Source organism: Trachinotus anak, unplaced genomic scaffold (genome assembly GCF_046630095.1).
Source record: "Trachinotus anak isolate AG129_WGS33_773 ecotype Australia unplaced genomic scaffold, CSIRO_AGI_Tana_v1 ptg000016l, whole genome shotgun sequence".
Taxonomy (NCBI): Eukaryota; Metazoa; Chordata; class Actinopteri; order Carangiformes; family Carangidae; genus Trachinotus; species Trachinotus anak.
The window spans coordinates 12,173,301-12,195,315 of NW_027273867.1; the positions used below are offsets into that span (position 1 = coordinate 12,173,301).

The 22,015-nt window shown below is 43.2% G+C and overlaps 1 protein-coding gene across 3 annotated transcripts; it reads left to right on the plus strand.

Annotated features, from left to right (window-relative positions):
- Nucleotides 1-4,837: 4,837 nt before the first annotated feature.
- On the plus strand, nt 4,838-19,785 carry LOC139634280 (chondroitin sulfate proteoglycan 5-like). 3 transcript variants are annotated; one of them, XM_071500639.1, is made up of 7 exons: nt 4,838-5,449; nt 10,438-11,209; nt 12,488-12,676; nt 13,044-13,122; nt 13,616-13,678; nt 15,847-16,011; nt 18,485-19,785. In XM_071500639.1, the coding sequence occupies exons 1-7, from the start codon at nt 5,368-5,370 to the stop codon at nt 19,136-19,138; spliced, it is 2,004 nt and encodes a 667-aa protein (XP_071356740.1). In that variant the 5' UTR covers nt 4,838-5,367; the 3' UTR covers nt 19,139-19,785. The 3 variants fall into 3 exon arrangements, with proteins under 3 accessions (XP_071356740.1, XP_071356741.1, XP_071356739.1); XM_071500640.1 differs by lacking the exon at nt 13,616-13,678 and having other exon boundaries at nt 4,842-5,449; XM_071500638.1 differs by lacking the exon at nt 13,616-13,678 and having other exon boundaries at nt 4,845-5,449; nt 13,044-13,206.
- Nucleotides 19,786-22,015: the final 2,230 nt, after the last annotated feature.

A 22,015-nucleotide genomic window follows, 5' to 3' on the forward strand; every position in this document is an offset into this window, starting at 1 on the left:
AGTTTGAGAGGTGTAATACCCTGTATGTTCGTCAAAGTGTATCATCTAGATCTAGAGCGACTTCTGTTTGTTTTTGGTCATTTTTATGGAAAGAAACTAAATAAATGATTTGAATACTTGAGAACTAAAGGTCTAACATTTAAATCTACATTATTCAGACATAAGAAGCCTCTTTTAGAGATAGTTTTGAATCATTTATTGCTATTAACCAACTGCACTTCGCTGTTAGACAAACTTTGTCATCACCTAGTAGCACAGCTCTCTTTATCAAAGACACAGACAGTTTGTTAATTGGGGCGACACAACTCAAAGACACTCAAGTTTATTTACTTTGTCCATCTTGTAGACTGACATCCTCTTATTATCATCTCACACTGTGAATCCTGTGCTGTCTGTGACGACCCTCTCCGCTTTGCATATCTGTTGCTTCCGTGTGGCTGTTTCTCTCTGCAGGTACTAGGGGTGGGTGTTGTAAAGGGCTTGAGCTCATCAGAAAACCTGGCACACACAGAATAAGTTTCTGGTCATTTACAGTCACTGAACACAGATATTGACATTTAATTTATGGGTGTGGTGCTCACCTGCAGTGGCCCTGCTATTGTCCCAGCATCTGTACTTACACAGACATTTTGGACAGGCACGGATTGTAATAACCTTATTAGTCAATTACATTCACGTCAGCATCAACTTTACTTTCTGTATTGTGCTAATCAGCAGTTGCCAGCATGTTCACAATCTGAACTAAGAGAGGAAACATGGGAAATTAAACATTATACCTGCTACAGCACACAGAAACAGACTGAACTAAATCACAAACATATTCAGATCAAATGAGACTAAGAAAAAACATTATATTACAAATTATGTAAAGAAATAAATAACTATTAAATCAATCAAAGCTTGTACCTATGACACCTTTGCTTTGTTTGTTCAAATAACTCTCTGTCTGTTTATTGAATTAAATGTGTGTTTGCTGATATAACTTGCCTGAAACTGGGCTTGAATCATGATTTGTTGTCTGATTCTAATTTTATTTGATTTTTAATTAATAGAGATCTTGACGTGACACTGTAGGTGGTGTGCTACACTGAACCAACTACCTGCTGTGATCCACGTCCAACTCTGACCTGAGATTCTGTGGCTCTGTCCTTTCAGTTTGTTGGTTGGAGCAACACAACTCAAGAGTTTCATGGCAGGGCACAGTAATGCTCAAACTGATCTTTAAATTATGTTTAAAAAAAAACAAAAACGTATCCTGTATTATTTTTTATGTAGCTCCTTATCTCATGGTAAGAGCTTTCATCAGGGACTGATTTGCTGATGGGACTTGCAGAATAAAGTAATGCCTGACATTAACAAACAAATTATTTGGACAAGCTTTGGATGATTTATTTGATAAATACTGTTCATGTCCAGCTGAGCTATATGCAATAAACTTCCATCCTTTCCATCACTCATGGAAAAGATGAAGGGAGGCATGACATAGTAAATATGTCTTCCACCAATTTCAAAAGTGATGAATGTTTGACTTTGTTGTGACATAACAAGCACCCTGCCATGAAAAGCACCCCCATACAGTTGGCATTATTTTTTAACCCTAATCATCACCAATCATCACTCTTCATCACATAATCTATCCTTAAGGGGCTCATTCAACAAATTTAGTAGGAATGTCAGCTTTTGGGTCTAGGTATTGTAATTAACTATAATGTGTGTTTCTCAGGCTTTATGTTTTCTAAACTTGTCTGGTTATTTATTTATTTATTTTATTATCATCATCTGATAATAGTACCTATCATACAGTCAGTCTGTGATTATTACTGCTGTAGGTATGCTCTGTAAAGTAGAAGACCCACCACTTTACATAAAGTGCACAGAAATCCCACCATTTATACAGCAAAGGACACAAGGCGCATCAGTTGTCTGATCACCTTCACCAGTGCAGAAGGAAAGATAAGACGACCAACTGCACTTCGCTGTTAGACTCTGAAGCTTTGTCATCACCCAGTGGCACAGCTCTCTTTATCAAAGATGCTCAAGTTTATTTACTGTGTGCATCTTGTAGACTGACGTCCTCTCATTATCATCTCACGCTGTGAATCCTATGATGTCACACACAGAATAAGCTTCTGGTAATTTATGATAATAATTTTAATAATAGAATTTATAGGTATGGTGCATTTGCAATGGCCCTGCTATTGTCCCAGCATCTGTACTTACTCACGGCAGCCTGACAGTACTGCATTGTATTCATTCCTTACATTTGGTACAGGCATGCTCCCCTCAGGGTGGATTGGAATAACTTTGCTAACCAATGGCATTCACGTCAGCACCAACTTTACTTTCTGTATTATGCTAATTAGCAGTTGTTAGCATGTTAACAGACTGAACTACATCACCAACAGATTCAGGAAAGAACAAACACCCTATAGCAGTGGTTCCCAACCTTTTCCCACTTGTAAATCTCAAAAATGCTGGTGGCCCACAGCCGACCCCATATATGTTCTTATCATTGGCTTATCACCGCTTGTGATAGCCCATAATGGGAGGGGGAAAAACTAAGAAAGGAGTTTTTCAACACTTTACGTGTTTTTAAAGATAATTTCATTTTAAAACCTTCAAAATTCCATCTTTTAACCAAAATTGTGGTTTTGCGAATGATTTGTTGGCTCACTTGCAATACCTTTGCAGCCCACCAGTAGGCTCTGTCTCACAGGTAGGCAACCACTGACCCATGGGCACTTGTTATCTGTCTCTCTCTTCACGTTCATATGCAAGTGCGTGCACACATAAATACATTAACAGCCTGACTCTGCGGGAAGTTCGCTTGGATTGATGTTTGCTGATACAACTTGCTTGATTTCTATCAGGATTTGTTGTCTGCTTCTTATTTTATTTTCTTATCTATTGTCTTATTTTATTATTATTCATTGATTCTTTTTTATTTTGAAAATAAATGTGTAAAACTCTGTAGGTTCAAGATTATGTGGCTCTGCCCTTCTTTCAGTTTCTTGAACTCAGCAGAAAAAGTCTGAAAAAATATGTCCCTTCTGCTTTCCATTTTGTTGATCACCTCCGGACCCCTTACATTTATCCTGTGAACCCTTGTGAAGGCCATGACCCTTAAGTTGGGGACCACTGCCATACTAGAGGCTTCATGGGTGTAGATATAGTTTTAATAAGCAGCCTTTTCTTCTGCCTATAGTCAATGTTGCAACACTGGACACACATTCACAGACACACAGAGTATGCACTGGAGGGGATTTGGACATCCTGTCCACCCCTCACTGTTCAACACAGGAACACAGGATGGAAAAACCGACGTGGCCTCAGCAACAACATGCACAAACACATGCACGCACAGAGCTTGGCGTCGACTTAGGTGTGCTATTCTTCCACTCTGCTTCTTAGTAAGATCCATCTGTTCATCCTACACCAGAAAATACTTCTCTTTCCTACAGTCTGAAAACAACCTATCCTGCCTGCAAAAAGCAAAAATATTGGAATTAATTCAATCGCTGGAGGAAGAGTGAGAGCTGAAAGATGAGATATACGTGTTTGTGTGTATTTATCATAGCCGATAAGTGTGTGTGTGTGTGTGTTTGTGTGTGTGTGTGTGGGGGGGGGGGGGGGGGGGGGGTAGGCGGGTGCAGAAGCAATTTCGTTCTGCTCTGTTTGGCAGTGCATCAGTGAACATTTTTTCTGTTTCTCTATCTCCACTACTCTTCAGCTCCCTCTCTTCAATGCTCACCCATCTCTGTCCATCCTCTATATCCCATCACACACACACACACACACACACACACACACCCTCTCTCTCTTCCCCTCTTGTGTCTGTCCCTTTCTCTATATCGTCCCCTCTCTCACTCTGCCAGCTCCTTCTCATTCAAATTCCCAGTCTTCTGTCATTGAGTGTGGGGATGTGAGGAATGGATGCAGTTTGGATTTTGGTGTTTTTTGAAGCATAATTGATGGGAAAAAGCAGAATGCTGCTCAGCAGGAGCTGGGATCAATTCACTGCTGATTCAATGAGTAAAAACTGCACGTTGTTCACTATGAACAGAGCATTTGGTCTTAATTATTTCCTAATGTATCTGACATAATCCCGTTAAGGAGGAGAGTGGGTAGTCAGCCCTCCACAGGCCATTTTGTTAGCTGTTTGTGACAGAAAAGGGAAAAGAAAAACAGGGAAGTGGATTAGTGTCACAGAGCAGTGATTACATGTTACACTATTTAGGATGATTTAGAGGGAAAGATAGTAAATGGTGCGAAGGCAACGTGAAAAGTGATGTGTGTGGTATGGTGTTTGGTGGGAAGAAGAGCGAAAGAAAGAATATGATAGAAATGATGCTTTGGGAGAGAATATGTGTGTGTGCGTGCGTGTGTGTGTGTGTGTGTGTGTGTGTGTGTGTGTGTGTGTGTGTGTGTGTGTATTGGGGGGGAATAGGCAGATGCAATTGTCTGGAGCCTATATCACAATATAACAGTAAGAGGATTAACCACCCATGCAGACACACACACACACACTGTACTGGCCAAAGCCAACATGCACCCAAATAACCCCCCTGACATATAGCCACCACCCAGAGAGAGTGAGAGACATAATGTTCACACACACACACACACACACACACACACACACACACACACACATTAACAGTGGTGTAAAATGGAGCATATTGACTTCCAGTGACAACAGACGCTGCTAATCCCCCTCTCACCCCGATTCTATACAAGCTCCAGCAGGCTGCTGCGGCTGGACACTGGCGACCATTTACTCATGTCTCTCTCTCTCTCTCTCTCTCTCTCTCTGCGCTCGCACTTTGACACCCAAACGCCCAGTGTGTGCGCGCCCTGACGTGCCGCTCCGTGCCGCTCCGTGCCGCGCCGCGCCGCCGCGCTTTGCCGCTCATCGCCTCTGCAGCCGAAGGGAAAGGCTTAGCGGATCGTCTGCGGCAGCGACAAAAAAAAAAAAAAAAAAAAAAAAAAAAAAAGCTCGCCTGCAGACCTTCTTCCGGTCGCGCGCGCCTCACTACTACAACTCCTCGCGGCGCTGTCCACGGAGCCAGAGTGACGCGCGCGCGCTGAAGGTGTCGTGGAGAGGGCGCGATGGGACCGAGCGCGAGTCGTTAAACGGTTCAGACGTAGAAAAAAAAATAAATAAATAAATTGAAAAAAGAAAGAAGCACACGCTGCGGCTGTGAAGGAGGCCAGACGCTGGGGAGGAGAACGGCGAACATGGCGAAAAAGATCTGAACTTTGGAGGACCCGCTGCGAGGATCGTCGTGCAGCCCGCTCTCCGACCGTGGACACCAGGAGCCGGGATCTGAGCTTTGCATCCGCGGATCACAAGGAATAGCCCGCGTCATGGCGCTCGGTGACAGCCGCCTGGGGACCTGGCAGGTGTTACTGACCCTCTCTCTGGTCGTCACCCCCCTGTCTGCCCACGGTGAGTCCATCGCGCTACCTGAGTCCCACCCTGCGTGCGTGCAAACGTGTATGTGTGTGTGCGTGTGTGCGTGTGTTGCATGCAAGCGCTCGTGTGCGTGAATCAAATCACACCTGCGTTGGTTTGGCTTGGACGTGGGAAATGACAAATGGCATTGTCCATCTGTGCAGCACAGGGACGCAGCTACCGCTTAAGATGTGGCCATTGATGGTCGACACTCAGCCGAATAATCTGTCTGTTGTCAGCACTGAGATTCTTTGACCCAAACCGATAGTGACCGGCTGGTAACTGATCTCTGTGTAGCATGGACACTTACATTTCAAATGCAGTGACAATCCCCTGCATTCCGGCATTCACAAATGTCATCGGGTTCATTTTCATACATTTGCATTCAAAAGACTGTCGATGGATCATTAAGCTGTGCAGATATTTCTAACAATCTGATGTGAGATGCTCTGTCTCTCCTGGTGAGAGCTGCTCTGCTGATCATTCATGACACTCGAACCACTGACTGTGGCCGTGGTCCAGCCAATCTCATGTCCATTAAGGAGAAAAAAAAAAAAAAAAACCTTTGCCTTCCGTTTCCAACTATTTAATAGGTAACGGACTTGTTCTGAATGTTAAGAGCTCTCGATGTGTCCGTCCTTATAAAGAAAAATAAAATGAAATAAAAGATAGGTCTGTGGGTGATCGGTGAGACAGACGCATCTGACAGTTCAGTGGCAACTGCAGCTGCGGCTCGCCTCGGCGGTGCGTGGCCCAGACAAAGGCGGGATTAAGAGCACCGTGGTCTGGCTCCAGGGGGCCGCTTCACGGCGATGAAAGGACCGAATTCCTCCACACATCCAGGGGAAGCCTGAGACAACGGAGCCCGCCACCCTCCACACCCCCCTCCCGCATTGTTATTTGGTTACTGTCCATCACTTGAGACATGAAGACAGGTAGTGTGGGAACTCAAATCTGACACGGCACACACACACACACACACACACACACACTGTGATCTGAAAATCCTGGAGATGTAGAAATGAGCGCTGCCGCCGCTGCCCAGCAACAGGGTGGCTCGCAGCATCACCAGTGTGTAACCAGGCGTTAACACTGTGACATATTGACCGGTGGATGTGCGCCGGACGCCCCGTCCCGCCTGCTTTAAACCTCCGAGACCAAGTGGCTGTGGAAATGCGATTAATAAGGGACATTGTACAGGTTCTTCTTCACTTACACTCAGCTGTCGGTTCATTAGGTACACCCGGCTAAAACTAATATTGTCTCACACAACAGTCCTGCAATAAATCCGTTAAAACGCTCTGTGCTGTGTTGTGTTGCGTTGACTTCGATGATGTGCCGATTTGATTTAATGGTCATTTGGATGGGGGTGGGCTGCAGTTTGTCAACCCCATTTATATCAATGGGGGTATTCGAAATAACAGAAGCACCCTTCTGCATAATGTGATACAAAACATTATAACCTCTCTCTGTGACCCCTAGACAGTAATAGACCAAGCAAATAAAAAGAAAGAAGACATAGAAAATATAGCTTTAATATTCCTATAGTGGTCCCCTAGTGGCTATAATTTAATGTAAAGGTCTCACAATGGTTACCTCCTTTTTCAGGTCTGTGATTAAAAAAAATTTGAAATGGAAGCTGCACGTATCAGTTATATTTTATTTTTGGTTAATTTGACAGTTATGTTTCTCTATTAACCAGTTAATTGCTCAGTCCACAAAATCAATCAATCAAAAAAAAAAAAAAAAAAAAGCCCAAGTGCTTTACAGCTTTGGACATCCTCCATCTTTGCACCCTGTTTTATAAAACAAATGATATCCTATTATTTACTGCCATAGGGAGACAAAGAAAACTGATAAATGTTCACGTGTGAGAATTCAAAAAAATGATAAACAATGAATATATTATTGAAGTGGTTACTGCTTAATATTCTGTTGATCAGCTAAGCAATCAGTCAGTCCACTAACGCATGCACACAAACATACACAAACGCAGATTATCCTTGAAGGCTATGTAAAGCAATATGGCTCAAATCCAGACTCTTGGGTGCTCTGCCATGTAAGTATGTGTGTATGTATGTGTTTGTTTGTGTGTGTGTGTGTGTCTGTGTGTGTGTGTCCACTGTCTGAGTGACTGCACACTGTGAGGTCCATCTGCCCTGTAGCCCCAGAAAGCTCATGATATGTCACAATGGATCAGATCATCAGCATCTCCCTGACTTTCACATGCACGCACGCAGAAGGGGAGGGGCTGATGCATGGTTTAAAAGTCAAAATGCACTGGGGCGGATGGCTGGAGGTCACAGTTTGGCCAATCAGAGGTGTCAAAAACAAATAAGAAATACAGTGGGGGCAGCTGGACACATGCAGTGCAACATTTTCCAAAGCTTTCTTTACAAATCAATGTAGTTTTATCATAAAAATACTTAAGAGGATCGACCACTGACAGAGACCAACACCTGATATAGTGGCTGTAGTTGTCAAGTGTCTATGACCAGATTTATATATTTCAATCTGTTAAAAAAAAAAAGTGGGACTAGTTGTGCTTGTCCATCCAACAACAGTACGTAGGATCCCTACCCATAATTCCCACTGTGTCCTGCTGGTAAGACGGAGGCTTCTGGGAATCTGCACTCTGGCAAGCCCCATTGACCTCAGGTAAAAACTTGTTACCATGGTGATGCCAGAGGTGAAGAGCTGAGCAGCAGTTAAAGGCACAAATCACACTATTTGTAAGACGGAAATCAAATTGCTAAGCAAGGGCTCGTGCATTCAATCTGCTCGCCTTGCTCTTGTAATCTCTTCATGTTCCCTTTTGCTCCTGTAATCGCTACGAGTCTGCCAGCTGCTAACAGGATGTGGCATCTCACTCTCAACAGGGAACAAATTGGCAGATTGAACCTTTAAATGGAATTTGAATGAGTTATAATCAGTTTTAACCAGCGGAGCATGTCTATCTCTTTCACAAACTGTGAAGCATTCAAGTTCATTCCACCTTGGTTTTCCCAGAGATGGAGTTGGCATATAACACCTACTGACTGGCTGGCTGATTGATTGAAAAACAAGAGAGAGAGAGCGCGTGAACACTAGATTCTCTGTTTCCACTGCAACTCCCTCGCCCCACTCCTCCTTTCAACATGGCACCTCTTTACATCTCTCCATGGCAACAGCAATGCGTGTGTGTGTGTGTGTGTGTGTGTGTGTGTGTGAGGTGAATCTCATGGTTCCTCAGCCACCACCAGTCTTCGTGACTCCAGGCACGTTCAGATGGTTTTTGTATTAGCTCTGAATAAAGTGGCAGACACTGAAAGCAGTGATCTCATTGGGCACAGTGATTTCAGGGTGGCAGAGGGAGAGAAAAGACCAGCCAAGTATTTGGATGAGTTGGATCAGATGTACCAAGCCAGTGGAAAAGTATGAAGAAGTGGATTTTGGAAAATCAGACGACTGTGGGAACACTAGCCTTACCTCCAGTGCAAGAAAACAATCCCCACACTGTTCAACAGCAGGATCTTTTCTTTCCTCCTTGTTCCTTTTGTTTTCCCCTTAAAGCGATTGTTTTACATTTTGGGAGATGCACAAACTGTCCTTCTTGCCGAGACTTAGATGAGAAGATTGATACCACTTTTATGCTAAATATGAAACAACTGCCCGCAGCCCATTTTATCTTAGCAAAAAGGAAATAGCTTCCCTTTCTCTGCCCAAGAGGACAAATTCAAAAGTGTTGTATTTTTTTATTTTTTGTGGAAACTTTTGGATCTCCACTTGAATTTGAAAGAGCTCTGTGGGTTTGAACAATGCTTGAGTGCCCAGCATAAGTTTATAATGACTGGCCCACTGGCGACCTGCTGCATGTTAAAAAGTTTAAAGAATTCCTGTCTGTCTGTCTGTCTCCTTGTCCTCGCTCTTTTTCTTTCTCTCTCTCTGCCTCCTTGACTATCAGTGTGCATCTTTCTCTTGCCAAGTAGAAGAGAAGTGCCTGACTAGTCGGCCTCTAACCTATAGCTCTAAATCCTAATCTAATCCTCACCCAGTCTCGGTCACCAGAGCACATTAGACAGTCAGTCAATGTGCCTAATCCCACATCTCCACGGTCTGATTACACGACAGTCTTCAGCTCTTGTTCTGATTTCTATGACAATTAATCACTTAGCTCTTAAACATGAACCATATCAAGTTTTTTGCTGAGCCAGTTTTCCTTAAATTGATTAAACAAAATTTGTGCAAATTGTTATATAATATTATTACAGTATTTGTCAATTTCATCTCAATTTAAAGTGAAGGATATATTGACTTAACGGTATTCTCCCAGAAAACCTTGCCTGGTTCAGCCTTGAAGCAATTCTGCAGAATATTGTAGGGATCCATTTCAATTATTCATGCCTCACCCTCGGCCACAATCTTTATGAAACAAAACAGAGGCAGCACTATGGGATTAGCTCCAAGCCTTTGTTGGTTATTTTGTCCTCTATATTTAGATAAAATCTCAAAAATCTGACAAACTCTTCCACTGCTCTGTCACTGATGCAATGTTGACAAAAAGATTAAGTCAAAGGGGCACGCAATTGATTTTACACATCACTGTCAGTATGCCTGTCACATGAAGGACTCAGCCTGTGAAAACTGATGTCTGATGTCTTCTGTGGTTCTGGAGGAGCTTTGTCTGGAGCGAGTAAATGAGCCCATGGATGTCATCACTGTTATCTCTGTTTGGGCTTCAAGGCCACAATTTTTGGACGAAAAGTTACATTATTGTGGCATCTGTTTTCCAGGTGGAAAGGCTCTAATGAAAAGACACTATTGCATTATGGGAAGTGTAGGATACAGTGTTTTTGGAGCTTGAACCACGATGAGTAACCTAAAGCTGCGATGATTTTGAATTCTTTTTTGAAATCTGTCTTTCCTTAATCCCGCAACTTTATGGAAGTAAAGTCCTAAATAACTGGCCTACCCAATAACGTTTTTTATTGTCTGATTGACAGGGAGGCATTCGCTGGCCAGGCGCCACCATCACCACAACCAGTCGTCTGTCAACAAGGAGGCCTTGAACACCAGGATGGTGCTCAGTGATGACTCGGCAGAGAGAGACCACCTGATTGGAGCAGGCCTCGGGGCCAAACTCCCTCTCAGCTCCACCAGACATCACCATTCTCGTAAACGTGTCCACCTAGACTTTGTAGAAGAGGACCCACCTGTTGGGGAAGAGCTCACTGCCGGTGGGGCGGGTCCAGACCAGCCCGGAAACCCCTTGTCCGATGACGTCATCACCGTGGAATTCCACAGCCCGGCACCAGATGTCGTGCCCTCCGATCCTGCTCTGGATTGGGCAAAAGCCCCAAAAGCCCAGAAGCAAAAGGGGGGAGACCCTACTGCATGGACGCTTTCTGACTTTTACGACTACCTGTCCCCTGACGACGACCTCTCAGCATTAGATACTACCCCAGAACCCGAGCCCACCCCTTCACCCCCGGCCGACATGGAGGATGAGAATCCACTCCTCACTGGTTCCTCCGCTGTTCCTGACAAGGTGAAGCCGAATGTGGACCGCGGGCCCTCCTTACCTGCTCCCCCCATGCCAGGGCCAGACAAGGGTGATGGGTTAGGCCTAGGTGGTGCCATGGGGACTGACGGCTGCAGGCTGGGCTTTGTACGCTCCGGACCAGGGGTGTGTGTGTCTCAGTGTGACATTGAACCCAATTTCTGCTTCAATGGCGGGGTGTGCACCGTGGTGGCAGGAATGGGAGCCTTCTGCAGGTGAGAATAACTTTTTCATCTACAGGTAAACTTCACTGGTTGGTTTGGGTATTTGGGTAGATAATAAGGAGGAGGATTACACCAGCTTCCTTTTTTAATTGTTTTTAGTAATATAGAGTCTTTTTTTTTTTTTTTTTACCAGCATTTACAAGCAGGCAGTGACATGTTAGAGGACAACTGGTACACATATGTACAGTGTGAGAGTGGCAGCAGGAGCGTCTGGGGGATTGTTTGGAACTAAAACATTCCCCCCTTTTAATTTGTGTTTTAATTTGTGTGTGCTCTCTGACACAAAAGAAAAGATTTAGGACATTTAAGACAAGCACGCACACACAGAAAACACACACATGCACAAAGACAGAAGGCTGGCTTAATGTGTCATGAGGGTTCGTCAAGAACACAGCGGGGTCGCCAAAGGATTAGCTCAGTTTTGGAGGCAGGGTAAGGGTGTGTGTGTACATATGTGTGTGTGTGTGTGTGTGTGTTGGTTGGCTGGTAAGAGCTGATGTAGACACACGCAGTATGCACATACAGAAAGTGTGTGAGAAATATGACAATACAGTAAGGTTAGGGAGGAACACACACACACATGGAATAAAGACACACACTGCTCATGCACATGAACACACACTCATGCACCACGCCTTGTTGGCACCATCTGTCCTATCCTGCAACCTCACTATAAGCTTAGAGGTAAACTGTTGCTCAGCTGATCATACCTGCTGAGTAATAGCACACACACACGCACATACGCACACTCGCTCACACTGGGATATATAAGGGTTCAAACACTTGCATGTTGCACAGAGAAAGACAGCAATATGGACAAGGTACACACACACACACACACTTACACACACAAACACACACACACACACACACACACACACAGACACACATACCTCGCATGCGCGTCCTGATCCTTTGATCTCATTAAGGACTAGGCTGCCGGCCGAATCCCTGCTTTGCTGGACAGACCTCAGGACAGCATGTCAACAGCCCTGAGTACCATTTTACACTCTTTACCCTGGATAACACGCTGTAGTGATAAATATGGTAAATAAGCTAGTGCAGTGGGCAAACACTCCTGATAAACCTCTTAGCTGTCTGCTTTTTCATACAGCAGGTCAGGAGAATAGGAAGGTCGATTAGTAAAAACGGGCAAGCTAAAAGTGTTCATTTAATACAGAAGGCAAATACTCTAATAAACCAGGATGTATAACGATGTAAGAATGAACAGTCTTCATGTTCCTGCTTCTCTCCCCCCTTTGTATCCAGGTGCAATGTGCAGGACTACATCTGGAACAAAGGCACGCGCTGTGATTGGGCAGTCACAGAGTTTCAGGTGCTGTGTGTGGTGGTGGGCGTGGCCTCCTTTGTGCTCCTCCTCCTCTTCATGATCATCGTATTCTTTGCCAAGAGGCTGCACCGCCTCAAGAACGAGAACAAGCGCCTTCGCAAACGCAGGTGTGTGTGTGTGTGTGTGTGTGTGTGTGTGTGAGACTGGGGCAGGGGGGTGTGAATCTAAAAATATGTGCTGTGAGTTACACTATTTGGTGGGTGCAATTTAGATTTTATAGTCACCAGCCACAATGTAGTGTTTAGATTTGATGAAATTCTCTTTGGTATCCAGTGAATTATTTACGTTCTTAGACTGTGATGATACATTTTCTGTCTCCCTGTGGCTTTAACCTCAGTTTCACACTGTGCAGAGCAATGTAGGAAAACATCAACCTGGAAAGTGCAAAGAACGCTAAAAAAAAAAATAAAATAAAAAAATTATCTGCAAATATTTATCACACACACATCTCTCTCTCTCTGTGCCCTCCTGCAGTAAGTACCGCCCACAGAGCACCGAGCCACAGACGGACGGCCTCTCGGTTTCCACAACAGCCGACGGCTCGCAGCCAAATGTAAGGAAACTATGTGACACCCCTCCGCCCGCTCCCCAAGCTCACTCTCACAACCTGGCGTACTATGACAACATTATCTGTCAGGTATGCCCCAACTCTCCTCATGTTCACTCTCCTCTCTCTTTCCTTCCATTCTTCTTCTTTTCCATTTGAATTTTTTTTTCTCCTTTCTCTCTCTTCTGCTTCTGTTTAATTTTCCTCCGTCTGTTTTCCTCTCCTCCTCATCACGTTCCCTCCTATGTTGTCTCTCTGCCAGCTTGAGATGTGGTTTGATCTATCTATCTGTCTGCGTCTGTTTGTTATTCTCTCTGCGTGCATGGCTGTCTATCTGCACTGAAAACACCCAACTAACTGAGGCTTGCGGTGTTACGCACACACCAAACTCACCTTGGTTCCCTATTAAATCACAAGTTTTATTGGGTTTTTACCTTGAGTTGTGTATGTACAGTATAAGTGTGTGTTTAATGCTTTTCACACTCACCGATCCCCTCAGAGGCCATCAACAACCAGCTATACCTGGGAATATAAACCCAGAAACCCTTATAACCACTTCCAGGTAAGCAGAGCAGACACGTCCACATTGCCTGCAGCAGTTTTCCCTCCCTGGCTTTGCTTTGAACTTATCCACCGTGCAGCTGCTAGATGCCAGATTTTGGTTCTCCATTTTCTGCAAAACCTCACTTCCACAAACTCCCCCTGCACCCGATCTTGTATCAGCCATATTCCACGTACACTGTAGGTGAAATGATTAATGACCTCCTGCAAGGCTTCCTGCAACCCGTTGTTCAGAGGTGACATGTAGTCAGCGCTGTGTGAATAAATAGCAAGTTCCCACATTTGCTGCCTCTCTTACCCGTGCCTTTGCAGCTTCCTGAGAAGCCCGGTGAGGAAACTGAGGCTCCATTTTGTTTTAACTGCTCGCTTCGCTCTTGTGCCCGTAAAGCTCAGACAGCCCCTTGTCCACCCAATTCTCCTCCAAAGGTTGTGCATGTAGTGCTGCTATAAGGTGAACTGCATTCTGTAGCAGCATGTGAGTGTGTGTCCGTGAATATGATTGTGTATGCACTGATGCATTAATTTCATTTCTGTCGGTGTTCCTGTATGTGAGGGGTTTGTGTTTTCAGGCAGATTTATGTGTGCCCCTGTTCGGCATTCATCAATCATACTGGCTTCCTAGGTTACTAAGCCAATAAAGTGTGTCAGGTTACTGAAGCATGGATAAACTCTTCAACTCAATAATCAATGGAAATTCTTTTTTTAATAGAGGCAGATATAAATAGAGATTAACCAAAGATGTACATGAGATCAACAGAACAAAGCCATTTTACCTGCACGACCTCAAGCTTTTTGAACTTGTCCCGGGTGTGAAAGGGCGTTTGGTGAGTTGTGTCCAGCTGTGGCCAGTGTGACCGATCGATGGTGCCCTACTTACTGCCTGCTGTGCCCATGACCTTCAGATGTCTGTGACATACCAATCAATCGATGCCTTGATCATTGACGAGCCGACACATGCAGATGCACGCAGACACAATAGTTTTGTAGTGGTACAAACACGGCCCTCTCATCGATGACTGCATGCATTTAGTACATTGAACACACATGCACTCACAAACGCAATAACAGATCGATTGATTTTAAAAATCACATATCAATTCTCAGGCCATTACCCACACTTGGCTGGGCTAACTGGAGTGAGCAAACTGTGACTTATTATTTTAATAGAAACCACTGCTCCTAGAGCTCTGCTGGCATTTCAGTTGTTACCGATGAGTTTCTGTGACTTCCGGATGCTCTAAATGTCAGGTCTAGAGGCTAAAAAGCCCCTGCAGCATAGTCTACAGTCATAGTCTTTTTTAAATGTCAGAGAGCCGATCGGTATTTTTTTTTAAAGACTGAGGTATGATTAGTTGATTAGATAAAGGTCTAGACATACAGTGTGAGTATCAGTCCATACAGTGACCCATATTAGTTCATGAAGATCAGCTCTAGCACGACGGCGGCTCTCTGCAAGATAGGCATATGATTTTGCTTTGATCGTTACTGAGCTACATGTTTTACAGTTAGCATTTTTGGTTTTAGTTTATTTTTTTTTTAAGGTTTCATTCAATTTACTCAAATTGTTTGAGAATTCAATTATCCTGCAAAGTGCTTGTCACTGCTAACACCACTTCCACCTGGGGACAGTTTAGATTCCCATGTGCTTTCTCCATCTCACGTAGAGTAGGCAGCCTCTTCTTTGTACCTGTTGGGTAGGAGGTTATCTGTGAGGATGTAATGCACCTCAGAGGTTTATGCAATCTATTTTGTGCATATTTCGATGAGTGCGTTTGCCACAGCATATTACAACTGGGTGACCTCCTAGCCCAATTTGGACAGGAAATGCCATGACTTCAATTGATGTAAAATACAAATTTTATGATTTTATATACAAATGATTATACAGTAACAAATCAGGATGGGAAAGCTACAGTATCAGTCTTCAGTGAAGCGTGGGCCACATGCAGAAAAGCATTTAAGGTTCCACAGACGTTCCTGTCGTTGCACACTCATCATGCAAACATGAGGAGCTTATGCACTTTAAGGTTACAGAACCCTGTGTTCTATGTGTGTGTGTGTGTGTGTGTGTGTGTGTGTGTGTGTGTGTGTGTGTGTATGTGTGTATCAAGGTGTGTTTGTATGTGTAAATGTGAGGCATGTGTAAAGAGTAACTAACTCTCCCCACAGGATGAGCCTCAGAAGCAGGAGGACCCAGCAAAGTCCCCGCAACCCAAGGAAGAGGGGTCTATGAACATCCTCAACTCTCATTCCCCCAAGCACGAGAACAATCGCCCAGCGTCCGTCGTCCACGACCACGGCCACACCCCCAACAACACAGAGGAGAATGCCGAGGTAAACATGCTCCAGAACAACCTGGTATAATGTCACCATCTGTCGAAGTGTGCTGCCGGAGAATCAGACCAAAATATTGAAAGCACACACAAACAACAACAGAATATTATAGGCTAACATTGTTTACACTTTGCAAAGTACATATTGTGTATTTTATACAGTTCTAATCAGGCCTCATGTCAAAAGTAAGCACAACATGAATATAAGGATACAACTTGAGAAGCACAACACTCCTGTTTACAAGGCTGCCATGACATCACAGATCACACAGTGGCGCCACTGCCTCCTTTCTTCTCTCTGTCTGCCTCTTACTCTGGTCTAAAATCTCTGGCTTGGACCAACTAATGACTGACTTTCCCCTCTACTGATGCCCTGCCTTGGTCTTTGACCAATGAACTCTTGCTCCTTCATTGTCTCCTCTCCTGCCCCCCCCCCCCCCCCCCCCCCCCCCCCCCCCCCCCCCCCCACCTCAGCCTGCCCCGCCTTACTGTCTCTCTCTGCCCGCATGCATTGGTGTTATCAACGAAAAGTGTCTGAAAACGTAATATTTGCAAAAGAAGTACGTGGAAATCAAGTGAATCTGTATTTGCGAAATTCATGTTTGACATTGCTAATAAGTGGATATGTTTAGATTATATGAGGTCTAGGTAATTGCTTGGAGTCGATATTTGAATCAATATACACATATTACACACGCTGTGTCTTGGTTTTCAATGTGATTTCTAATACTTTAATGTACTTGAGGTTCTTTTGTACTTTTTGGGGTATACATGGAGGATTATAGTTCACAGTGGTTGGAATAAATCTTTTTAATTTTATCCAGCTTGTCCCTGTGTGTTGCTATGAGCTCTGCTTTCCCTCAAGATTCTCTCTCTCTCTTTCTCACTCTCTCTTTTCTCTGCATGCCTGCTCACGATGAAGCTAACTACTGCCCAACTGCTCCCATGCTAATAATAATTGAATGCATGGCTGACCCTGCTTTTGTGCTACAGTAGACAGCTCTCACATATTACACTACACACACAATGGTGATTGCGTGCCCTTTCAGCACCACGGACAGCTCTTTTTTAAAAATGCTCCCTGACAGAACATTAAAATTTAAAGCAGGCTTTTTAACCAGACCCAGTATTGTTGCAGAGGAAAACATCACAGATTACTGGGTTTTAATTTGTCATTTACAGAATGTCCCTCCTGTGTTAATTTTTTTAAAAACAATGAATTGAGATCAAATTTAGATGATCTGCTCCGAGCTTTGAGTTTGTATTTCTCTGTATGTTCTTCTTTCAAGAAAATATCTGTTTTGTTATTATTTCAACTTCCAACTTTTAATCATTTAATTTTACACAAGTCCACACATGTGGCCCACCATCATTTCTATTCAAGCTTGCATTTTTTTATATGATTATTTGTATCACTGTATCATTTATTTTTCATGTGTAGTTCCGATCATTTTTTACTATCATCTGTTTTGACCCTCCTCCAATCATGGATGGATTATTAAATGGGCGTACTGGGCCCAGACCTGAGGATCAGGGGTCCCAGTGCTTGTTCTTACCAAATAATCCTGAAGTATTAATATTAGTTATCAACTGATGCCAAATCTGATAATACGGCTGCACATTTAGATTACAATAAGCTTACATCAAAATTAGTACAGGGAAGGCAATTTTACTTGCATAGCAAATAAAGGCAAAGAAAATAATCAGAACAATGTTTAAAATCACAGTATGAAGGACAATAAAAATCAAAATTAGATTAGAGAGAGAGAGATAGAGTAAGACATACAAAAAGATAATAGACAGTCAATTCAGTTACTGTCAGAAATTCAGTGTGGTTACAGTGAAGTAAAAAGTTGCCTCAAATTCAAAAAAGGAAATAAAAGTACAGTAGTAAATCGTGGCTCTGCTTTAAGTAAATATAATCGGCATTACAGGTTTCCTTTGTTAGCTTCCTGTAATATGTTGTATAGTGTGCTCTTATAGCACTGTTTTTGGCTGCAGAAGGAAACTCTTGTCAGGTAAAATCTTTAAAACCTCTTTGTACGCAACCCAGCATCAAATGGCAGAGTAGTTGGTGAACATAGTGGACAATTTCCCTCAGGAGTTGGTAGAGATCCAAAACAGAGCAAATATGAGAGTGAATATTGGACTTACATTTATCAGACAGCCAGAAATATGACTCCAGGTGGATGCTAATGTTGCTTCATATCTTTGGAATTATAGATTAGTAACTGTTTGCCGTACTGACTTAAAAGAAGATAACATGTCAGTGTTGTGCTAACAGCTGGTTTCTACTGCCCCCAAGTGGCAGAAAAATCTGTCTCTGTGGTCCTGTCCTGTCTGTGTTCCCAGGGGCCCATTGTCTCATAATCCATCCATGCCTGTATCTCTGTACAGCTTTATTTCATTATTTTACCTCTATGACTCTCCCTGCATTGTTGCGTCTTTCTCTACTTGCCATATTTTCACATCAGGATGGAGTCACTATTGGCCTGGAAGTGCTCCTCCCTAAAGAGGCCAAGCTCCACTCAGAGGCCAGCCCACCCCTTCAGTATGACGTCTTCCTCTACAAGGTTGCCAACAATGGAGACTCCACCTCTCCCAGCCATGCCCCTCCCACTCACTGTGCAAACTCTTACTCCACCTCTCACCCCATTCCCAAATCACCCAAATCGCCCAAAAAATCGAAGACACCCAAGTCGCCCAAGATGCCCAAGTCACCCAAATCACCCAGACACACCAAGGAGCACCCGTCCATTAACCGTGAGCCCTTGTCTGGGAGGCACTCCTCACCTGGCCGTCACCCCTCACTTGGTCGCCACCCATCACCCATTCGTCATTCTGCACCTGGGTGCTATTCTTCCGCCAACTACCATCCGTCTTCCCACCACTCTCCTGCCCACTACAAATGCATGCCCACCTCCGCTTCCACCCCGCCTCAGCTGCGGAGGCCCAGAGGTCGATCTCAAGATCCTGGCTCAGAGCGCTCTTGGAGCGGGAGAGAGTACCAGAGTGGACACATTCGCCCATCCCCCTCCTCACCTCACCTTACCCATCTCCCTCCATCACCATCATCCAGGTTGAAGTACAGCCCAGTCAGCACCCGATCCCTGCCACCACTCTCCTGACCGGGCCTCCACCCAGTCTGGCCCAGCATCTATAAATTTAAACGCACGAACATCTAATCTATCCACTGATGTGTCCATCATGGCTCTAACTCTTTTATTAGTGATTTATAGATCAATTATCCATCCATCCACCATCCAGTTTTGTACCCCCCCCCCCCCCCCACTCCACACGCACACACACACACACACACACTTCAAACGAAGAGGACAAGCACAGCACCTGGTCCAGGTCCATGGAGCCAGAGAACAAGGACTGGGACAACTCTGTATACCACACTCACTCAGACTCAGACATGGATGCATCAAAATGCACACATAAATCACTGTGTAGTCGCTGCAGCCACACATTCACACCTTTATGTAAATGACAGCCTCTCAAAGCTCAGGTTACTGCTTACACAAGTACAAAATGAACAACTACATGTGAACACGCTCCCCTAGAATGGTGCCAACGACAGCGACTGCCGAGGATATTGTTCATAAAGGTTTCATAGAGGTTTACTACAGTTTACTACTAGTCTTCGTGTTTTCAATGGTTTATATAAATCTTTTGCACTTCAGTGTGTAATATTATTTCATGTTTTCAAAAGCTTTTTTTGGTATGTTTTTCATGTTTCTAATCCTCAATAAATAGATGAACAACAAAATGTGCGGTATTGTGCTCTCAAGATGGAGAAAGGTGAGAGGAACAAAGCAAATGATCAAAGGAGAGAGCAAGGCAACAGGAGTAAAGGATGGGGGATTATTGTTTCGTGTGGTCAATTTGGATGTTAAAAACTTATGAGGGCCTCTGCCGCCCCCTTGTGGATAAAGCAAACATTGCAACATGAACAGCAAAATGAAGACCTGTGTAATTCTGGTGATGTAATGACATTTTAGGTTTAAAACATAAATGTAAAATCAGCCAGATGACAGGTTGAATAACAAGGGTAAAATTATATGTCAGCTCCCCGCATAATTCTTCAACCTGGATGATTTTCTGTGTGCATGTATCTGTTTGTCTACAGTATGGCTTTGAGTGACTGAGAGTTTTAAACTGCGTGCCTTTCTAGCTATATCTAGGCATATCTAACACAAGCAAGACCATGAAACGTTTGGTGAATAGTGGCTACTGTGGCCACGAGTGAGGTTTAACAGATAATGTTAAATTCTATAACATTGCTTTAAAGTCCAACAAAAAAAGCTACTTTCCCTTTTTGTGGTAAAAAAAAAAAAAATGTAATGTCATATTGTTTTAGTTGTACTTTTTGTCATTCAATGGAAGGGGGTTGTATTTTTTCTCTCAGCCCTCTCAGTTAGGTGAAGGTGTGTTAGTGGCCATGTTTAAAAGAAAGCAGAGCACCAGAGAGTCAACACAGACACCAACTGAAGGAACTTGCAGGTAACTGTAACTTAAGAACAATCAATGTTTAGTTAGCAGAGATATCGAAGGGAGAGAATCACATCAGCATCTATACTGACTGTAATGACATTATCAGGTAAGTTCAAAGTATTTCTCATTGTGCTGAAGCTGACTAACTAATCAGCTGTTTCGTGGTTTAGTTGTGTGGGTGTTCTATGAACATATTATTATGTAAGAGCGGTTGTTTGACATTTCATTTTCAAAGACTTAGGCGGCTTCACAGTGCACAATAATCAAATGCAATGAGGAAAACATCTGTGGCATATGTCTAATAATGTGATAATAAAAAGAGCATTTGACAGACTTAAGTAGCACATAAAAATGCAGCACACTGTCTGACTTGAAATGATACATTTATTTGCAGTGTTGCAAAGGTCTCGCAGGATTTTATGTTTGCACTCATTCTGCTCCTACACGCCTCCCTCACAAATTAGATGTGGGAAGTGTTCTTCTGCTTTCAAAGACTTAAACGTATATAACTTCTGTTGCTATGGGTCTCTCTATCAAAACAATGACAAAATGTGGTGTTTGGTCCCACGGTACTTGTGAAGTACTGTACTACTGAAGTACTGTGGGATCTTGGGAGTTTTCTTCATCATCGCCATCACTGCAGTCAGATGGTAAACTGATAAAAACAATGACTAAAGCAGTTTCACATTAAAAGGCAGTGTTTCACTGATTCTGTACGTTTCATTCAACAAGAAAGTCAGTGCTTGTCATATGAACATAAAATAAGTGAGTGCATATTTTTACAACCATTTTTTTTTTTTTAGTTCATTCAACCATCAAAATATGTTCACTAGTGCACAATGTATGTGTTGTTAATTAGCCACAAACTAATTAGGTTATATTGACCTTACAAAGTTAAGTAAAATTAACTCAAAACCAAAAATTGCTGACTTAACATAAATAAATTATGTCAAGCTCACAAGGGATGAGTGTTGGTGTCAAGTGAACATAAAGTTGTCTTTTTAACAGTCCTGAAGATTTGAGCGGTCACTGATGGATTGTTTTTCTTTTTTTTTTTTTTTAATACAGTAACCTCCTAGTTCTCAGCAAAGTTCAATTACACTATTACTTATCCACTAATAACAAATAACCAGATTGAACATCTGAGCAGCTAAATCCCACTGCCCATTAGCAATCTGATGCCATGTGAACAGTTTGTACTCATCAGTATAGTATCTGTTTTAAACTCATTTAAACTCAGGATCCATTTAAGTTACACAAATATTTTAAAAAAAACATGACCTGAAACAATGAGAGAAAGTGTCTCATTGTAGTCACAAATGGACTACATACACCTGCAACTGGTTCGCACAAAAACAACATGAAGATCAGTTTCTGCTGCTGAGGTCATGTGATTTCCTGTTAACTGCAGGGGTCAGGTCTCTCCAGTTTATGCCTCTCCTGTATTATTGCTCTTTTTGTACAACACAAGAACTATATGAATCCATTATTTATTAACATGAAAT

Coding starts and splice junctions, on each gene's coding strand:
- LOC139634280 (XM_071500638.1), top strand. CDS start 5,368: ATGGCGCTCGGTGACAGCCGCCTGGGGACCTGGCAGGTGTTACTGACC. Junction 11,210..12,487: donor GGAATGGGAGCCTTCTGCAG/GTGAGAATAACT, acceptor CTTTGTATCCAG/GTGCAATGTGCAGGACTACA. Junction 13,207..15,846: donor ATGACAACATTATCTGTCAG/GTATGCCCCAAC, acceptor CTCTCCCCACAG/GATGAGCCTCAGAAGCAGGA.